We start from the raw sequence: 19,956 nt of genomic DNA, 5'->3' as shown, positions 1-19,956 counted from the left end.
CCTCCTTTCACAAAGGGGCAGAGGGTGGGTCAGTGAGCGTGAGGCACCTGTTTAAGGTCACACAGAGAAGAAGAGCAAAATCCAGAAGCTGTCAAACCTCTTCACGGGACCCCCCACACCTGCCACACCAGCCAAGCCTGGGAAGTCCCTCCTGAGGTGGGAGAGGCAAGCAGGGGGGCCAGCCCCTCCCCTCCAGCCCCTGCAGGTGTGTATATTGGGAGGACAGCTCCGCGGCAGCTGTGTCTCCGCCAGACACATAGGCCTCGCAGTAACACACAGCTTCTTACACAAACCAGCGCGCCCCGGCACTGGCACCTCCACGTGCACGCGCGCGCACGGACCCCCAACACCCCAACACTTCTCCTTCCCCTGCCCTCCGCACCGCTGCTCCCACCCCAAGTCCTGAGCGGTGGCGGTGGCCTCACGACCCGTACACACTCCCCCGTCGTGACGTCACCTGGGGTAGAGCCCTGAGACACTTGGGCGGGGTGGGGGGAGGAAAGGGGAGGCGGCAGAGATCCCTGATCCGGGACAGTCACTCACTCTCTGGGCCGTGGGGCCGGGCACAGACAGCGCCGCCCCCCCCACACCCCACCCCACCCCCCCGCCCGCCTCGCACGCCCTCGGAAGCACGCAGGCTTGAGGCGCTGCTCTGGGGGGCTCCCCGGCACCCCAACCTCTCGTTCCCAGCCCGTAGCACCTCCGGGCCCCCCCTTACCCTCGAGAGGCACCAGGAGTTGTCGCAGGGGGGCCTTGGGAAATTCCCTGGACCCCTGTGCCAGGAGGTGCCCGGTGCGCCCGCCCGCCCCCCCCACCCCGAGGGCGGTGCCCGGGGGCGCTGCCCCATGGAGCGGGGAGGCGGGCGCCGTCTGCTCCCGGAGCCGTGACCCGAGTCGGAGCTGTGTGTCGCAGCCGCCCCGACCCCCGCGGATCATGCGCCGTCGCCCCTGGCTCGCCGGTCCCGCCGGGCTGTGAGCCCCCCACTCCTGGCCCGTGACGGCCCGCGCGCCATGGGCAGCACCCACCCTTGCCCCTGGCCGCGGCTCCGACCTCGGCCCCAGCCGCGGCCCGCGCTCTGCGCGCTCCTCTTCTTCCTACTGCTGCTGGCTACCGCCGTGCCCAGGTGAGCCCTCACCTTCCGCCCCGCCCTCCTGGAGTGCGGCGACCCCCAGCCGCGGGGGGCCTCTGGCGCTCCCGCTGGGGCAGGGGACCCTGGAAGGAGGGAGGGACCGTGTCGCAGGAAAGTGCTGGTGCCCAATGAAAGACACTGCCTTCATAGGAGGGGGCTGAACTGGTGACAGAATCCGGGCAGTCCACGGAGAAAAGGCTGTACCCAGGAAAGTGAAGGCTACTAGCAGACAGACGGGGTGTGTGTATGTGTGAGGGGGAAAGTGCCAACCTGGAGTCCGTCCCAGGCTGGGGGAATGCGTCCCCACCCCCAGGAGAGAGCTCAAACTGCCTTGCTCCACCTCAGAGATGACTCCCCTGGCAGGGGCACTGGGGGGGTCACCGAGACAGCTGCAGCCAGAAGGGTTCTCAGTGTGTGTGTGTGATTTTGTGACCCCTGCGGGTTATGTTGTAAACAGCAGTCTGTGTGTGCACATGTGTGTGACTGAGAGTTTACAGATCAGATACATGTTAAGATGTGCCCATGTTCATGCTTGTGTCTGTGTGTATTGCTCTGTCTGAAGTGTGCATGTGTGTAAGTGTTCCTGGGTCTGTGTGGCCCCCTCGATGGGTGAGAAGTGTGTCCGTGTGAATGGGACTGTCTGAAACAGGCACTGGGAGTGGTCTCCTGGGGAACACTCGGACGTGAGCATCAGGGCCTCAGCAGGTCCTTATGAAATATGTGTGCAGGCATTTTGGATGTGTGCGCATTTACACATTAACTTGTGTAGGTGTGCAGCTGGGCAAGTGGCGTTGGAGGCAATGATGATAAGAGGACCAAGGACAGGAGAAGGCTTTAGGACTCTACCTGTAAGCCTAACCTTTAGAGGCAGAGGTTGGAACAGGGGGACTCTGGCCTTTGGGACAGAGTGTGGATTGCTAAGTGGGGCTCTCCTAGCTCCCCCAAACGCTCACCCACACCCACTCCTCACTGCCTGCAGGTCCGCACCCAACGACATTCTGGGCCTCCGCCTCCCCCCGGAGCCCGTGCTCAATGCCAACACGGTGTGCCTGACGTTGCCGGGCCTGAGCAGGAGGCAGATGGAAGTGTGTGTGCGTCACCCCGACGTGGCTGCCTCAGCCATCCAGGGCATCCAGATCGCCATCCACGAGTGCCAGCACCAGTTCCGGGACCAGCGCTGGAATTGCTCCAGTCTGGAGACTCGCAACAAGATCCCCTACGAGAGCCCCATCTTCAGCCGAGGTAGCTGCCCGCCCCCTTGCCCTTCTGCGCACCCACCCAGCACCTTCACCAGGAAAGCCAACTACCCCCAACACACTCCCTCAAGCTGGCAACTCCCCCCCCCCCCCGCCCCCAGGTGCCCATCTACCAGCTAGACTGCTCCTGTCTGGTCTTGGCTGGTCTACCAGGGGCCAGACAAACGGGGCAGACGTGTCTCCAGCCTGGGCTGTGTGGGCTGAGGGTAGCGGGTTCCATGCCTGAGGAACTGACTCCTGGCTTAGCCTGCCCTGTCATTGACACTGTATATCTCAGGCTCAGGAAAGATCCACATCTGTCACCTTCCTCAATCTACCCTCTCCCTAGTAAATAGCATTTAGGATGGAGAGCCTGGGATAAGGTGCCCAGAGCCAGCAGGAAGGACTTTTGCTGAAAGGTGTGGGTGAGGGAAGCCTGGGCAGGTAAAATGTCTGTACTTCTGCAAAAGCTCTTCCCGGCACGCAGGGTACACCACCAGCCTCTGTGTCATTCCCGCCGCCCCCGAGAACCTTCTCTGAATCAGAGGCCCTGGGTGTGTGCATGCCTCCCGCCCAGCAGGCCTGACAGCTCTGCCAACCCCTCTTCCCCTCACAGCCCAGAGAAGCCCCAGCCCACTCCCTGTCCTCCCCCTGGGACTTCTGGGTGACCCAGGGCCCACCCTGACAACCTTTAGAGGAGCTTGGGCTGGAGATAGTTTCTGCTCACACCCACCTCCTGTCTTAGTATCTTAGGTCTTGACTCAGATCTTTTGGGGAAGATGGGGGGTTTGTCTATCTTTCCTCTCAGCTGCCTGAGTGGGACAGTGTGGGGACCAGGCTCCTTGGGACTTGTCCAATTCTCAGTTGACAGTGGAGGAAGAGGGGTACCCCTATACCCTGTGGCCTTGGGGTTCAGAGACTTCTGGAAGAGTCAGACTCCAAGGTACCCTAATTTCAAAAAGAACTCGGCCAGCCCGGGACAATCCCCTTTTCACTAGGATCCCTCCTTGCATCCCCAGGGGCCCCCAGGGGACAAGTCGGGGGCCAACGCAGCCTCCCCCAGCCCAGCTCCAGGCCGCCCGCCCTGCCCCCGCGCGCCCTCCCCACTCCCTCCCCTGCGCGCCCGGGGCGCTGTTTCTACCCGGCGGAGCCCAGCCCGACGCGTGTGGCGGCATGCAGCCGCGAACTAATCCCCGCGGGCCGCGGCAGACGGCTCCCGGCCCAAGCCGCGCGGCTCTCCAAGGGGCTCCCCCCACCTCCACCCCCGCCGCCCCTGCCCCGCGCTCCCGCCCCGCCCGCGCGCCCCGCCGCACCCGAGCCCCGCAGGCCCCGCAGACGGCGGCTGCGGCGGGACCCGGCCTAGCGCCCAGCCCCGGCCGCCCGCCCTCGCCCACGTCACGGGACAGGCCTGTGCCTCTGTCCTGCCCTGGCCGGGCGGGAGCTCTCCGCGGCCGCCGCGCGGCCGCTCCTACTTCGGGTTTCTAGGTGACCCGTGAGCTCCCCGACGCCCCGTGTTCCCTCCAGCGCTCGGGCCCCCGCGATGAGGGACACCCCAGCCCTTGATTTGGGTTCTGCTCACGTGGGCGGGGGGCGTTGGACAGGCGCTGAGGTTCTCACCCCAGCCGCTTCTGGTGAGGCAAGGCAAGGCAAGCTCTTCATCCCTCTTCCCGGCCTCGGTGTCCCCTCTTTCCCTCTGGGCCTCCTGTCCCCTCTAGATAGAGTGAGCCCACGAGTCTTGATTACTTCGCCCGCGAGAGGTCCGTGGGGCCCGGTAGAGGACGTGGGGTCTTTGAAGGTCAGGGGTGAGTTCGGAGCGGTAGAAGCGCGTGGGCTTGGCGAGGCGCCAGGCGCTCCCGGGTTCACCTGCAGTTTAATACGCGGGAGGTGAGCTGGGGGGACGGGTGGGGGTTAGGTTAGGGGTGGAGGGGGGAGACTTGCCGGGGCTAGCCAGGGCGGGGCGGTGCGCAGTGCGGGGAAGGGGCGGGACAGCGGCTCCTGGGCTCTGGCAGTGGGACTGGGCTCCTTCCTTTGGCCTTGGAACACTGTCCTACTAGGTGGCTTCTGCTCCCGCATTGCGACACCCTATTTTCTACCTCTCCCTCCTCGGTGGGGACTCTGGGCTTCTGGAAAAAATTGCCACCGGCCACCATTACAACCTTTCCCTCGCTCTGTATCTGGATTCACCCTTCATCCTCCTGTGGGGTTATATTCCCTGGCCATCACCTCAAAGACTGGCTAAATTTGAATTCTGTGCGACCATTCTTGGTGGCAGCCAGTCCCTATGCTGGGTCCTTTCCCCAGTGTCCTTTTCAAATTGTGAATTGTCCCAGTTGGGTCAGGTGACCCGTTTCCCCCAAGTGGAACCCAGGGCACTGAGCCCTCTTCCAACCCAGATTGCCAGTGGGGTTCTCTTAAAGGTGTGTTCTGCCTTGTCTAGAGTTCAGAGACCGCTGGGAGGAGGTGGTCCCTTGGGCCTTCCACCTTAATGCTGTCACTGCATCTGAGTGTCCTGGCATGTCCCCAGAAATGGGCTGGGTAAGGGGATGGAGTTCCAGTGTAGGAGGAAAAGGTGCTTGAACATCTAGAGTGGACATACTTGGGAAGGTAGGGCATATAACAGGGCTTTACCCAGCCCAGGAGAGGGCATGACAGGGTGCTAGAACCTGGGTGGGTAGGGGACAGGGAGAGAGGCCTCTCGGGGGCTAGAATCCAAAAAAAGCTGTGGGAAGGTCCCCGACCCATGGGTGGCTCTGACCTAAGGTCCAGGGCACTGATATCCCCAGCTTTTTGTTCTGAGGATCCAGACTATTGGAATCTGCTGGGCAACACATCTGGAGGGAAGCCCCTCATCGTGAGTACTAGAACACCCATCCCTCTGTCACTCTGGATACAGGGGACAATGGAATGGAAAGGGGGGTGAGGGGCCAGGGAGAGGCTGGTGGAGGCAAGTGTAGGAGATTCTAGCAGCAGGCCCTAGGAACACCCACACAGGTTAGTCCTGCCCTCTCCCAAGGCCCAGGCCCATCTAGAATGGATGGAAAGAGGGGGCATGAGGCCCAGCAGCCAGCCAGGCTCTCAGCCCAATGGAAGCCCAGTTTGGGAGTCCAGGGTCTGCTCTCCAAAGCCCTGGCTTTTTCTTCTCCCACCTCCCTTTTACCATCATCCTTGAGGAGCCTTGGTTCAATGCCTAGGCCTGCAGGCTTGGGGTTACTGGTACAAGCAGATAGGGAGACAGAGGCTTGGGCAATCATATCCCAGGATCACCTAACGTTCCATTATTCTAATAGCCCCCAATAAGTTAGCTAATACATATTAAGTACTTGCTGTTTATCTGGCACTGTTTTTTTTTTTAAATATTTTATTTATTTATTTGACAGACAGAGATCACAAGTAGGCAGAGAGGCAGGCAGAGAGAGAGGAAGGGAAGCAGGCTCCCCGAGGAGCAGAGAGCCCCATGTGGGGCTAGATCCCAGGACCCTGGGATCATGACCTGAACCGAAGGCAGAGTCTTAACCCACTGAGCCACGCAGGCACCGCTGTCTGGCACTGTTCTAAAGCTTTTTTTCTGTACTTTAAGATCCTCAAACAGTCCCCAAGCAATCGGTGCTATTAGTATCCTCATTTTACAAATGAAGCAATGAGAGGTTAGGCAACTTGCCATTAGTCACACAGCTTCTAAGGGTGCTATAGAGCCAGGACTCAAATGCGGGCCAGCTGACTTTAAAGATTGCCCTCAACCACTGCCTCCCTGAGCTACCAGGCAATGAAACTGACACGTAAACACACACACACACACACACACACACGCACACATATCTACCTTTGTTTGTGCAAACGTGTAGCCACATTCAGTGTCACCCCTAAGTGTTCCCACATGCACACAACCCTCTCTCTCTCTCTCTCTCTCTCTCCTCTCGAAGCCCAGGCACAGGAGCAATGTACAGATGATTTGCATGGAGGGGATGGAGACCAGATCTCACCCCTTCCCTCCCTCTTTGACTCAAATAGGCGGGGCTCAAGAGTCTCTGCTCCCTCCTAGTTCCCACTGGCTCCTGAACCCTCTCTCATCCATGCTCCCCTGCCCTCCCACCCTCCTCCCCCAGCCCCATCCTGGAGCAGCAGCTGACTCCACTTAGATGCTGGCAGTCCCTGTCCCAGATCAAAGGCAGGACAGCTAATTGTGCGTCTTAACAAGCCCCCCCTCCCTCCATGCTTCAGGCAGCCCAGCTGGCCCTGGCCCCACCCCTCTCCCCCTCCAGCTGGCCAGATGGCACAGTGCCTGTGTCTGCCCCAGACAGTCAGGGCCAGGACCGAAACTGGGGCCCTGAGTGGGAGCTGGGGGCAGACCCAGGAGGCTGGACTTCTCTGAATCCTGGCTGCTTGGAGCAGAGGGTGGTCACAAGGGCTCTGCCTGGCCGCCCCTGCACGTGGCTGTGACAGCTGCCAGAGGCCATGGCGTGGCGTCTTTGACTGCCTGGGTTAGGTAGGGGTGTTCGCTGTAGATTGTGAACTACATTTCTCCAGACTTCTCTGGACCTGCTTCTGAATGTCACAAAGCCCGGAAGATGGTTATTGGCCCAGCACATCCCCTCGACCAGCCTCTTGCCCTTTCTTTTTTTTTTTTTAAAGATTTTATTTATTTATTTGACAGACAAAGATCACAAGTAGGCAGAGAGGCAGGCAGAGAGAGAGGAGGAAGCAGGCTCCCCACTGAGCAGAGAGCCCGACTCGGAGCTCGATCCCAGGACCCTGGGACCATGACTTGGGCTGAAGGCAGAGGCTTTAACCCACTGAGCCACCCAGGTGTCCCAGCCTCTTGCCCTTTCTTAGTGGCATGCATAGATAGGGCCATAGGAACTAGGACATGGGACACCTGGGTTTCTTACTCGGGAGGATTTCTTCCCTAGAGCCAAGTGTCCTTTAGCAGAAAGTTACCAGGCCTGGGAGCTGAGAGAGCTGGGGCTGGGTGGGCTACCTAACCCCTGTGACCTTGGGCAACTCCCTTTTGCACTGTGTGTTTTGAAGCTGGGGATAGTTTCTGAGGCCCGGACTGCTTCTGGAGATCTGAGTATTGCCATTTGGCCTTAGCAGTGGGCTGATGAGCTCCCTAGCAATAGGGAAAATGCTGAGAGTTCCACAGCTAAAAGGCAGTGGATAAGCACGGGGTGCACTCCCTAGGGACTTGGGTCTGCCCTCCTTTCCCTTGGGCCCCACCTCCCATGTCAGTGTCTACTCCTCTCCAGCTCCCACCAATTCCCAACATCCCCTTAAAAGGCTTCAGGCCAATCCTCATCTCCTGCTGTCTGCTCATAGCTGGGCTCCTTATGGAAAAGGTCCTAAGATGCTGGAGAGAGAAGATAGACAGGGATGGCCCGCTTCTCGGGCTTCTGGTGGCCCATGTGATTGATCCTAAAGTAGATCATGAGCTGCTGGGCTCTGTCCCTGATTGAGGGAAACAAGAACCAATGGCCTGGAACTACAGCTGTGAGTGGAATGAGACAGCATGAAGAACTTCTCAAAAATAGCTAATGTTTGCGCAGTACTCACTATGAGTAACATACTCTTCTAAGTACTTGAAATTTACTAATTCTCGGGACAACAATGAAGCAGTTAGTAACAGTCTTGTTTTACAGATGAGAAAATTGAGGCACAGAGGTCAAGTCACTTGGCCAAGGTCATGTAGCCATTAACAGCTAATAAATGGAAGAGCTAAGATTTGAACACAGACAATTTGCCTCCAGAGTTCATACTTTCCAATGACTACACATCTTGTTTTTTAGGGGGTGGGTGAGTGGCTAGCTAAGGACAGGAGGACAGGACCCTGTGATGCAGAAGGTGAGCATGGAGGGTGCAGGATTGGGCTAGGGTCTCTGTCCAGTCCTCATTGGTTCTCTGAGGTCTGTGGGAACTCCCAGAGCATGTCCTTCCAGTCTTTGATGCTAGCGTGGAACGACCCAGAGTTCTTTCCTCTGAATCTCTGGTCTCCTGCCAGCCTTCAGTCTCCTGCCAGGGTCTGGCCTTCGGTGCAGGTGAGTTCTCCCGATTGCTCCTGGCTTCTTGTCCCATTGCCCACACTCTCTCGGTTTCAGAGTTTGGTCAGAGACTTGTACCAGAAAATGCTGCTAGCTGGTCCCTTCTAGATGCAGAATAAGTCAGAAGCTGCTTGTGGGTCCCAGAGCCAGAGCATCCTCTGCAAGTAGACCTCCCCCTGCCACGGAGGCCCAGACCTACCAGGGCCTTCCCAGAGGATGGGTCAGACTGGGAAACACCGAGGAGAACAGTAGTGGAGACCAGTCCTGGGCCCCTGAGAGTGGTTCATCAGGATGTCCGTGCCCCTGAGCATCTCAAGGAAGGTGTCTGCCTTAGCTCACCCTTCCCTCTCAACTTTCAACACTACTTGCAGGGCACTGGGCTGTGTTCCAGCATCCCTCAAACAACCCCATCAGTTGACCTAGACCCACTGCAGGACAGGTGGTGGAATGGTGCCCTTTTCTCAGATTTTCTAGGATGCCTGTGGACAGGGAAAGGGAAAACTCATGGGCTCTTTACTCTGGCTCTTAAGCTTGGCCATCAGAGAATGTTCTATAGTCGGCAGAAGCGAGTGACACCAGGCAGGCAGCCTTGGGGCCGGGAGCTTTAGGTGGACACCATTTCCTCTTACTTACCCTTCTGCACCTTTAGCATCCTCTGGGGCCTGGAAGTCCATCACGAATGATTTTTTTTTTTTTAGGTTAAAATTTGCCTTCTTTCTGCAGGCTTGTTTTTACATTGCAAACATCGCATGAGAGATAATAGATTCAGTCCCTCATCTTCAAAAGAATGTTTACCAGATACTTTCTGTCCAACACGAGAGAGGTAGACACAGATTCTGAGCTTGCTAAGGGTGATGTTAATGAAACCAGGAATGGAGCCGAACGAAAAGAGGGCTCTGGGGGAGGCCTCCCCCACTCCACTCTGCACCCGGAACTTCTGGGGGGTGATTTCTGCCCCTCTTTGAGTCTGTATCCTTGTACCAGACCTTCCCCCAACACTGGGCCTCAGTTTCCTCCTCTTATGGTAAGAAGGTCGGGCAGGGAGGGCGGAGGGATGAGACATCGAAGCCCCCCAGAGTCTGTTTCCTGGATCTCCACCCTCAGGCTTTCGAGAGAGCGCCTTCGCCTACGCCATCGCCGCAGCGGGGGTTGTACATGCTGTGTCCAATGCCTGCGCCCTGGGTAAACTGAAGGCATGCGGCTGCGACGCCTCCCGGCGCGGGGACGAAGAGGCCTTCCGCAGGAAGCTGCACCGCCTGCAGCTGGACGCGCTCCAGCGTGGTAAGGGCCTGAGCCACGGGGTCCCGGAACACCCGGCCCTGCCCCCTGCCAGCCCGGGCCTGCAGGACTCCTGGGAGTGGGGCGGCTGTAGCCCCGACGTGGGCTTCGGGGAGCGCTTCTCTAAGGACTTTCTGGACTCCCGGGAGCCTCACAGAGACATCCACGCGCGCATGAGGCTCCACAACAACCGAGTTGGGAGGCAGGTGAGAGCCCCACCCACCTGGGACTGTTCCAGACCCCTCTGCCTAGGGCTCCTCCCCTTCCCCACCCCAGGCCAACCTCTCCTCTAGGGAACACAGCCACTCCCCCTAGCTCAGCAGCTTTCTCATTGCCCCCTGCCTAATCCAGTCCCCAAACATGCACTGGAGGCCCACTGTGTGCCAGGCACTGGACTAGGCAGGGGAGGCAGGGATGAGACCTGCCCTGTCCTGGATCAGCTCCCCCCTCTGCTGGGCAGCCTGGTCCTCTCCTTACCTTGCAGTGAGCGGTGGAAGGGGCACTGGGCTGCAGTCAGGGCCTTGAGGGCCTTGGCCCTGCTCTGCCACTCTGTCACCTCCCCTATAAAGCAAGAAAGTTGAACTGGATCACCCAGTCCCCTACATCCCCCCAGCCCTGGCCCAGCTCTAACGTTCCATGATTCTGTGCTAGCCTATGCTGTGATCTTTGACCTCTTGCAGCCTTTCTGTGCAGAATGAGGGATTCCTGCAAGGGGAGGTGCCTGGAGGCCACCGTGGCCCTGTGTGGGGGTTGCATGATTGCCTTTCTCCTTTATTTCCCTTCCTTTGAATGTTCACACTACTCAAAGATCATTCATTAAAAAAAAGAAAAAGAAGAAGAAAGGAAAGGAATAATCGCCTGCATTTAGGAAAGGGAATGGATAATCATCTGCATTTATTTTGTCCTTCCTATGTGTCAGGGACTGCCTGGAGCACCTGAGTGCCTAGCAGCCTATTTAATCCTTACGACTAGCTCTGAGGGTCCTAGTATTATCCTCGTGTTCAGATATGGAAACTGAGGTACAGAAAGATGGAGGAGCTTGCCCAAGGCCATGCAACCGGGGAGGAAGTGGGAGAGGAGGATTGGTCTGCAGGCAGCTGAGCACCGGGCCTGTGCTCTCTCGAGCTGAGCTTCCGCCTTGTCTGCACTGAGCTGCGGCCTTGTCTGCACTACGCGTCTGCCTCCACTGAGATGCCCCCTTAGCCCCCTCTCATAACTCCGCACCCTCCTTTCCCAGCTGCTCAGCTCCCATCCCTTCTCTCTGGCTCTGCCTGGCCTGCCTTCGGGCCTTGTTTCTGCCTTCCCCTCGCTCTGGTTCGCACCTGCCCCTCCGCATCCCCCTTTCTCCGGACCTCTCAGGCCAGGCCATTCGCCTTTTCCTTCCAGAGACTCGGAGCTGATTCAGCTCTTCCCAGCCTGACTTAGAGGTGAAGTAAACTGAGGCATACGCACCCTCAGGTCACATCCAGCTTCCACCCAGCCCTGCCCTGTTCACCCAGCTCCTTTCCCAAGCTTCCATACTATCCCAGCCCATACCAACAGTACCTCCTCCTCCTTGTTAAACTGCTTAATTAATGGCTGCTGTCTGTGGGAAGCAAACATTCTGGAGCTGTTGGCGGGGTGGCGCGGGGCGGGGGGGGGGGCTTGGGCTGGTTCCTCCATGGTGCTGACACCACAGGCTGCACCTACCAGCAGAGGGGCCTTTTAAGACTCAGAGGGCATGGTCTCTGTTTTGTGGCTTTAACCGCCCAGGTTGGAGGGCCCCAGATCATTGCTCTCCCAACCTGAGGGTGTGTTCTGGAATGGAGTCTGGGGGTGGGGGGGGAGAAGATGTGGCCAACTGCTTCTGGTGTCTCTAGTGAGGATAATAATGGCAAGGGGTTCTTTGGGAGGAGATTCTAGAGCAGGCTGAGAGCTGGGCAGAGGCGGTTGGTAGGTTGTATTCCTGTAGCTACTTCCCTTGGAGGCGTGGGGTCTTGTCCTCATTTTCATTGCAGGGGGTCTGGTTCTCTGGGACTCTTCCCATTCTGTATTCAGGTAGAGCCTTTGGCCCCCGTCGATGCTCACTCTCCCCTAGGAGGAACCGTGACATTCAGCATTGGGCAGAATAAGCCCCAGCCAGTATAATGGAGGAGAGAGGAGTTCTCCCCAGTTTCTGTCCCCTCCTTAGGCTCCCTGCAAAGGGCTGCAGGGCCCAGAGGCTGAGAGGGGCTTTCTCAGACTCTCCGCAGCCCCCACTCATGCCTGGATAGAGGCCAGAAGCTTTTGGGATGGGATATATTGGGGCCAGCACCCACCCCGGCTCCTGGCCCCCACCTGAGGGGTGGAAGGAGAGGGAATTTCCCTGAGGATCTGGGATCCCCCCTCAGGAAGCAAGAGCCTCCAGCCCCAAGGGCCCCCTGCAGCTGCTGGAAAAGGAGAGGAGGGGAGGAAGGAGGGAATTCCCCCAGGACCTGGCCTGGTGGGAGGTGGGATGGGAGAACAGTCCTGAAGAGCAGGCGGGAGTTTTTCTCCGGACTGCCTGGCTCAGGAGCTGTGCCGCCCACAGCCCACAACCCTACACACACCCACACACCGCCGCCCCCACCCCACCCCCCACGCCCCGCTCTGTTTCGGGCCTCAGCTTTTGCCTGTGTTCCATGCGAGTCAGTTTCAGAAGTCTCCGAGATTCTGGAAGGCCAGTGTCTGCGCTGGGAGGAGGGCCCTGGGGCTGGCCACGGGCGTCACCCCTCGCCGTGCCTCCCTCCGCAGGCGGTGATGGAGAACATGCGGCGGAAGTGCAAGTGCCACGGCACGTCGGGCAGCTGCCAGCTCAAGACGTGCTGGCAGGTGACGCCGGAGTTCCGCGCCGTGGGGGCGCTGCTGCGCAGCCGCTTCCACCGCGCCACGCTCATCCGGCCGCACAACCGCAACGGGGGCCAGCTGGAGACCGGCCCCGCGGGGGCCCCCTCGCCCGCCCCGGGCGTCCCGGGGCCGCGGCGCCGCGCCAGCCCCGCCGACCTCGTCTACTTCGAGAAGTCGCCCGACTTCTGCGAGCGCGAGCCGCGCCTGGACTCGGCGGGCACCGTGGGCCGCCTGTGCAACAAGAGCAGCGCGGGCCCCGACGGCTGCGGCAGCATGTGCTGCGGCCGCGGCCACAACATCCTGCGCCAGACGCGCAGCGAGCGCTGCCACTGCCGCTTCCACTGGTGCTGCTTCGTCGTCTGCGAGGAGTGCCGCATCACCGAGTGGGTCAGCGTCTGCAAGTGAGCGGAGGGCTCCCCAGCCGGAGCCTGGCCCTCTGCCGCTTGCCAGCTTGGCGCTCCGGACAGCGTCGTCGTCCAGACTCCTGGGAGAGTTTGGACCCTCTGATCCGAGAGGGACCTCCCGACTCTGAGGGTCAGATCGGCAATCAGGGGACAGTCCACTCCTGCCTGGACGCCTCACTTCTGTGGGCTCCCCGTGTGCCTCGATGCTCAATGCTCGTTGCCCCAGGCTCAGTCAGCTCCGTTGGGCTGGGAATTGACCCACACCCAGGTTGAGGGTGATTGTCATCCGGGCAGTCTCTGGGCCTTTCCCATTTCCTATCTTCACCTCTTCCCCCTGGAGAGAGTGAATGGAAGCCGATGGGCAGGGAGAGGATGATTAGAAAAGAAAAAATGGACATCATTGAGCTGAAGTGATTCTGTAGAGGCCGCAGATGCCCTCCCCCAAGGGCCTCTTCTCCTCATCGTTCATGTTCATTTAACAAATATTTATTTTGCACTTTTTTGTGGCCTGGCACTCTGCAGGGGACGAAGGGTGCTGAGGATACAGATGTGAATAAGAGAGACACAGCACCTGCCCTTTTAGAGTTTACATTCTGGTTGGGGGAGAGGGACAATAAACAAATAAACACATGAACGAGGTCATCTCAGATGATGCTCTGTGCGGTGAAGAAAATAAAGCTTGGGGCTGGATGTAGAGTGATTTGTGGGGGCCCCTTTATTTTTTGTTTGCATTAAAAACCCTTTTTGAGTACAATTGACACACAATGTTACATTAGTTGCAGATGTACAAAACAGTGATTGGACAAGTCTATCCATTAAGCTGTGCTCACTACAAACAAGCTACCATCTGTCACCATAGGACGCTGTTACAATGCCAGTGACTGTATTCCCTGTGCTGTGCCTTGTGTTCCTATGACTAATTCATACCGTAACTGGAAGCCTTCCTCTCCCACTCCCCTTCACCCATTTTGTCCATCTCCCTAGCCCCTTTCCCTCAGGCAACCACCGGCTCTGTTCTCTGTATTTAGAGTTCCATTCTGCCTTTTGTTTGTTGATTCATTTGTTTTGTTTTGTTTTGTTTTTAGATTCCACATGGGAGGGAACTTCTGTGGTATTTGTCTTTCCCAGTCTGATTTATTTCACCCTGTGTAATACTTTCAAGGTCCGTCCATGTGATTGCGAATGCCAAGCTGTCCTCCTTTGTTACGGCTGCATAATATTCCACTTATGTGTGTGTGTGTGTGTGTGTGTGTGTGTGTGTGTGTGTACCTACCCACACACAGCCCACAGCTTTTTTTTTTTTAACTATTCATCTATTGATAGATACATAGGTAGTAGTGTGGCCCCTTTAGATAAAGACATTGGTCTGGGAAGGCCTCTCTGATTTGCGTTGCTCATGCAGAGACCAGTACAATGGGGACAGCTGTGCATGGATTGAGCGTACGGGCTTTCCAGGCAGAGACAAGAGTTCAGTAGTGAGAAAGATGTCCTCGGGAGAAGCAGCAAAGAGGCCAGTGTGATGGGAATGAAGGAATCAAAGGGCAGGTTAGCAGGAGAGGAGCTCAGAGAGCAGGCGAGGGTCCCATTATAGGTCCCTCTGGGCCAATGTAAGGAGTTGGGATTTTTAAGAGGAAGGAGAAACTTCGGAGAGCCTTAAGCAGGTGAGTGTCTTGTTCTGATTTCCACATGGATTGCTATACAGGGAACTGAACGAAATGGAGACAAATTGACAGCAGGGGGGCCAGTTAGGAAACCGCAGCCATTTTCCCGAACCAGAGACCAGAGACAGGATCCAACTGGATGGAGGCCATGGGGATGTTGACAAGAACCCGGATCAGGAGCTTCTAATGCCAGAGCTCTAGCTGTCCACCTTGTGCCTGAGCCTTCTGCCACAAGCCAGGACGAGTGGCGGTGCCCAGCAGCTCCCTTAGGCAGAGACAGGCGCTCTGAGAGGAGTAATCCTGGGCAAGACCCAGCTCAACCCAGCCAGCCCAGCGCCCCAGGGAGCAGGTGGGGCTAGGAGGTGCGGCCAAAAGGAGGGTGGCGGGGGAGGGCTAGGAGACTCACTGTCTGGATTCTGGTCTCTGAGTCCATGCAGGGTAGGTGGGGGATGTAGGTAAGGCCAGAGGTGGAGCGGCATCCTTGCTACACCTCTTGGGCACCCAGATCCCCAGCTCAAGTTGCCCTATGACAGGTCGGCAAGCCTCCTTCTCCCTACACCCCTAAGAACACCGCTGAGCTGGCAATCTGGGTCTGCACTCTCCTGGCTCTCAGGTCGGATGTTTTCTTGGAATAAACCTTCAAGGAGGGTGATAGAGATGGAAGTAGGGTCAGGATCTCAGATAAAAAAACACTTCACCTACTTCCTCCACACCTCCTGCTGCTCATAGCTGAGGATCCTGCTGCCTACCTCAGTTTACTCAGAATGTCATCCTTCTCAATGAACCAGATGGGGATGAAGTTTTGTTCCTTTTCCCAACTGCTGACCTACACAAATCCCCGTATTTCCCTAGCCCTCTGGGCAGGAGAGAGAAGGAAAGGAAGCTCTCATGATGATGTACCCCTGTAGGCCCACCAGCTGGGAGGTTTGCCCCCACTAGCTCGCCTTCAGCTTTTTTCCCTCCAATTGCCTGCTTCTCAGCAGCTCCTGGACACGCCTAAGACAGCCGGGCCTTCCGCATGCTCAGCTCTGCTTCTTCTCCGGAGGACAGGGTTTCTCTCCCCAACCCCCAAAAGACAGCCCCACAGGCAGGCGGGTGAGAGTCCCCAGGGGAGGAGGGGTAAGCAGGAGCGCCAGACACACCTGCCTCATTCCTTTCCTCTTGTTCACCCAGGAGAGGGCTGTGGGGGCTGGGTTCCCCGCCCCCTTGCTCCCTCCCATCCCAGGGAGGAGGAGAGAAGAGGTGTGTGTGTGTATGGAGGGTGGGAAATGAAGGCGGGGGGGGGGGCACTCCTACCCCAGGAGTGTCCACCACGACAACATTAGCTCTGGTGTCACCCTCTTGTGCCTTCTAGGCTGAAGGAGGACACAGCTGGGGGAGGAAAGACCAAAGAGGAGAGCTATAGGATCAGGGTTGGGATGAGGAGGTAGGAACAGGAATCCGGCAGAGCATGCTGCCGCCAGAGGGAGAGATGGGTGGTGGGCTGGGGCAGGGGCTTGACACCACGTGTGGGGGAGGGACATGTCCCAGACAAGTCCTGGTTAGCTGATACAGGCTGGCCTGACCTATAAAGGAAGAGAGGGAAAGTTGGGAAAGGAACAAACAAGGTGTGGCCAGCTCCACATCCTCTCTCTGGGCCGGAAGGTGACTAGTGTCTGAGAATCAAAGCTGGACCCCGCAACTGGAAAGGGGAATGTGGGATTTGGCAAAGGCCCTAACGGGCCATGTGGAGGTGAGGAAGGGCAGGAAAATAGGATGCAAAGGGCACTGGGCTTAGGCCTACTGGCTGAAGGGTGCACCAGGAATCATTGTGCTGATTGGAAATAGGGGTTGGTGGAGGTAGATGGGAGGAAGAACTTGCCGGGTTGCTTGGGGAGCACTAGGGTTGCAATTTGGGAATAAGAACATGGTGAGACATAGATCAGAGGGGGAGGGAATGGTCCTGGTCCTCAAAACCTTTCACCTTGATGGACCCTGGGTCACCTCCTTGCAGGAGGCAAAAACCAGAATGGTTTAATGGAGCCTGGATGGCCGGATCCAGAGGGAGGGAGAGAAGGAACGAGAAAGAGAGTGGTGAATACACCAGCAGGCAGCAGTAGGGTCAGGGGTCAGGGAGAGGCAGCCAGACTGGGGCGGGGATCGGAACCCAGGCATCCTGCTTGTCAGTCACCCAAGGTCGCGCGGGGCTGAAAAAAGAGGAGAGAGGCAAAGGTAGGGGCCCTGGCAGCTGGAGGAGGACCCTGGTGAGTGGGAAGCAAGGTCAGCGGCATCCAGGCCTTCCTCTTCCCGAATTAACGCGCCCCCAGCTAGCCCCCCGGCAGGGGGCCTTCCACGTTGGAGTTTGTCCAGGCCCTAGTCGCGGTCCCCCTCCTCCCTTCCCACCCCCCCTTCTCATGTGGTTGCCGGCAGCTGCCTGCGGTCGCCCCAACCCCTGCGCTCAAGGCACGGGGACTTTCCACAGGGGAAAAAATGACTTAATGAGAGTGGGAGCCGGGGGCGGGAGGGACAGGTCCCTGTAATCACCGCTCCACTGTGGGCCCTGCGCGCCTCCGGGGCTCTTCTCGGCTTCCTGCTGCCAGCGCCCCCCTCGGGCTCTGCTGGGGGAGGGAGGCGGGCTGGGGACAGGGGGATCCCTTTCAGGTTTTAGGCGCTCTAGGTCCTCCAGCCGCCTTTGCCCCCTAGGTTTGCGGTGCGTGGAAGCTGGAACACGCCATGATCCCTCTCTGGACTTTGTCCTTGAAGTTGCGCGGGGGGTGGAGGAAGGTGGGCGGCAGTCTCTCCTAGGAGCCAGGGTCCTCTGCTGGTGGGTTAGAGGGGTGAAGGATCGAGAGGAGTGCCCGGTGCCACTTTGCGGCTGCGCACTTCGAAACGCCCCCGGTTACTGTGGCAACCGGGGCAGTCGAGGTGTGTCCGCGGGGCTGGGAGGCGCCCACTCCCCCTTTTCTCGCCGCCCTCCGGGCCAGGCCCGGCCGCTGCGGTGCGCGGGGGTGGGGGTGTGCCGTTACCATGGCAAGGGTGCGCTAGGAGGGCACATTCTTCCCCAGGGTGGGAGCGCCCTGGGGATACTAGAAGGGGGGTGACGGGGGCGGCAGAAAGGGGAGCGGGGGGTGGTGGTGGAGGGAGGGTCAGAACGAGGGAGGAGTCTCGGACAAGATGAACCAGGGCTCCTTGGGGCTGGGGTGGGGAGTTTGGAATCTGCCCCCCTCCTCCTAGCTCTCGGGAGACGTCCCACGCCTCCCCCCTTCACCCGCACTCTCGCTAGGGTTCAAGACCCTTGATCCCGTTTCCGGGGTAGGGATCCCCGACCACCGACTCGGAGGTCTTTTAGCTTCCTCTGAGGCCAGGCTCTCCGAGCTTAGAGTCTGTCCCTTACGCCCCAAGCGGAGCTGCAGCCCAGACTGCACCCGAAGCCCTGCAATTAAGCCCCTCGCCCGCCCCTGCGCCGCCCGCCGGCTCTCTGCCAGACAGGGCCTGCACCGTCAATTACAGCCGCGCGCAGCAGCTGATTACTCCGGAGTTGGGGCAGAGGCCGGGGTGGGGACAGCAGGCAGGCCAAGGGGGCGGGGTCCTCGGGGTTGTCCCTAGCCCGGGATCCTTAACTGGAACTTCGGACTGCCGCCCTCTAGCCCAACTCTTCTCCGCTCCAGACAATATGGGGAGGAGGGGTCTACTCAGTGCTCCGTCCTGCTGTGCCTCAGTTGCTCTCTTCTTGAATGCACACCGCACCCAGGGCAGAAAGAGCGCAGGGAGGTTGTTCGTAATGTGGGGTGTGTGTGGGTGTGTGTGTGTGTGTGTGTGTGTGTGTGTTGGAGCGTCTGGACTCGAGGGCTGGGTACTCAAGAAACTCAAAGCCCTCAAGGCCGGCTCTCCTTCCCGCCGCAGACAGTCGCGTGGGTCTCCCCTGGCCCGGAGCCCCACCCAGTGGACCTGGCTCTGTATTGCTGAGCCAGCCCCAGGGTGGCTGCCAAGCCCTTGCCGCACTTCTGTGGGAATTAGAAAACGGCGCCCCCTCTGGGCGGGAGGCTCCTCCCGAATTCTGCCCCACAAGGGAAGGTAATCTTGGACCCTGCAGAGCAGCAATGGGCATTCTGTCATCGCCATTGCCCCTGCCTCCCATCTTTGCTTTCCCCCTGCCTGCGGGCCTGCAGCGGCTGGGGTAGAGCTCGCGTCTCCCGCGGTCCAGCTGCCCACATCTGGCCGGCAGCTGGGACCCACCCTCTGCGAACTGCTGCGGCCCCCCCGCGCCCTCTGTTGGTGAGAAACAGCGCTGCACCGGCTTTTAGGCCTGGACCATCAGCCGCAGCCGCTGCTAACGCCGCCGCGGGCCTGGGGTCTCGCTTCATTTCCGTGGGTTTCAGAGTCCACTCATTCCGCGCGCCTTGTCCTGGGGCACAATTTAACTCCTTCGGCCCTTTGCTTCCTGCCGGTCGTGGCCTCGATGACCTCTCCTTCGTGTCTGTGTACTTAAAACCTTGTTCGGTGACCTAGCAGTCCCCCAACCTCCCATCTTCTCTAGGCCTCCGTGCTCCATGGGCAAGTTCTGCGGCGCGATCTCTCTGCGCCCAATGTAAAAATCCGCAAATAGGAACATGATTACATAAATCATCGTCCATCTGCTCAATGGAATTCTTCGCAGCGTCCTTAAAAATGAGGTGGTTGAAACATATTTAGTGACTGAGCCGGTGTTTGCTCTATATGGGGGGTGTGTGTGCAAGATACAAAATAGCATAGGGCAGGATCCCTCCTTTAGTGCAACAAAAATTTAGAGATGTGATTTGCATTTTAAAACTCTAAAATAAGCAGCAAATTGGTAACGGAAATTATTTTGGGATGATGGGGTTCTAGGTGGTTTAAAACTTGTTCTCCTTTTTAGCTACCTTTTTCATTAGTTTATAATGAACATGTATTACTTGGACACAATAATAATTCCATACCCAGAATATTTTTGGACCAAAATGTGAGCACTGAATTATATTATTGGAATACACTACATTTAAGAAAGAACCCTTCTGTGGGGGCTCCTGGGGCTCAGTGGGTTAAGGCCTCTGCCTTCGGCTCAGGTCATGATCTCACGGTCCTGGGATGGAGCCCTGCATCCGCATCCATCCGGCTCTCTGCTCGGCAGGGAGCCTGCTTCCCCTCTGTCTCTGCCTGCTGCTCTGCCTACTTGTGATCTCTCTCTCTGTGTCAAATAAATAAATAAAATCTTAAAAAAAAAAAAACAGAGAGAGAAAGAGCCCTTCTAAAACTGGGAATTACAGAGACCGACCATCCTGACAAGAGCTAATATGATTATGTCAACGGGATTTTCTTCTCAAAGTTGTGATGGTTTGTAGTGAAAGCAGGTTTCCAACCTCCGAATCCCAAGGCCCA

General features: G+C 58.1%; 1 protein-coding gene across 1 annotated transcript; it reads left to right on the top strand.

Moving 5' to 3' along the window:
• Nucleotides 1-1,010: 1,010 nt before the first annotated feature.
• Nucleotides 1,011-13,668, top strand: WNT10A (Wnt family member 10A; the record flags this gene model as incomplete). The annotated part of the gene is made up of 4 exons (XM_080799645.1): nt 1,011-1,123; nt 2,109-2,371; nt 9,501-9,880; nt 12,426-13,668. 4 exons carry the CDS (start codon nt 1,011-1,013, stop codon nt 12,921-12,923), a joined length of 1,254 nt encoding a protein of 417 aa, XP_080655771.1. The 3' UTR covers nt 12,924-13,668.
• Nucleotides 13,669-19,956: the final 6,288 nt, after the last annotated feature.

The sequence above is a fragment of the Martes martes genome, assembly GCF_963455335.1.
Source record: "Martes martes genome assembly, chromosome: 3".
NCBI lineage: Eukaryota > Metazoa > Chordata > Mammalia > Carnivora > Mustelidae > Martes > Martes martes.
Note: the sequence above shows the minus strand (reverse complement) of the source record. Positions and strands in the feature narration are given on the sequence as shown.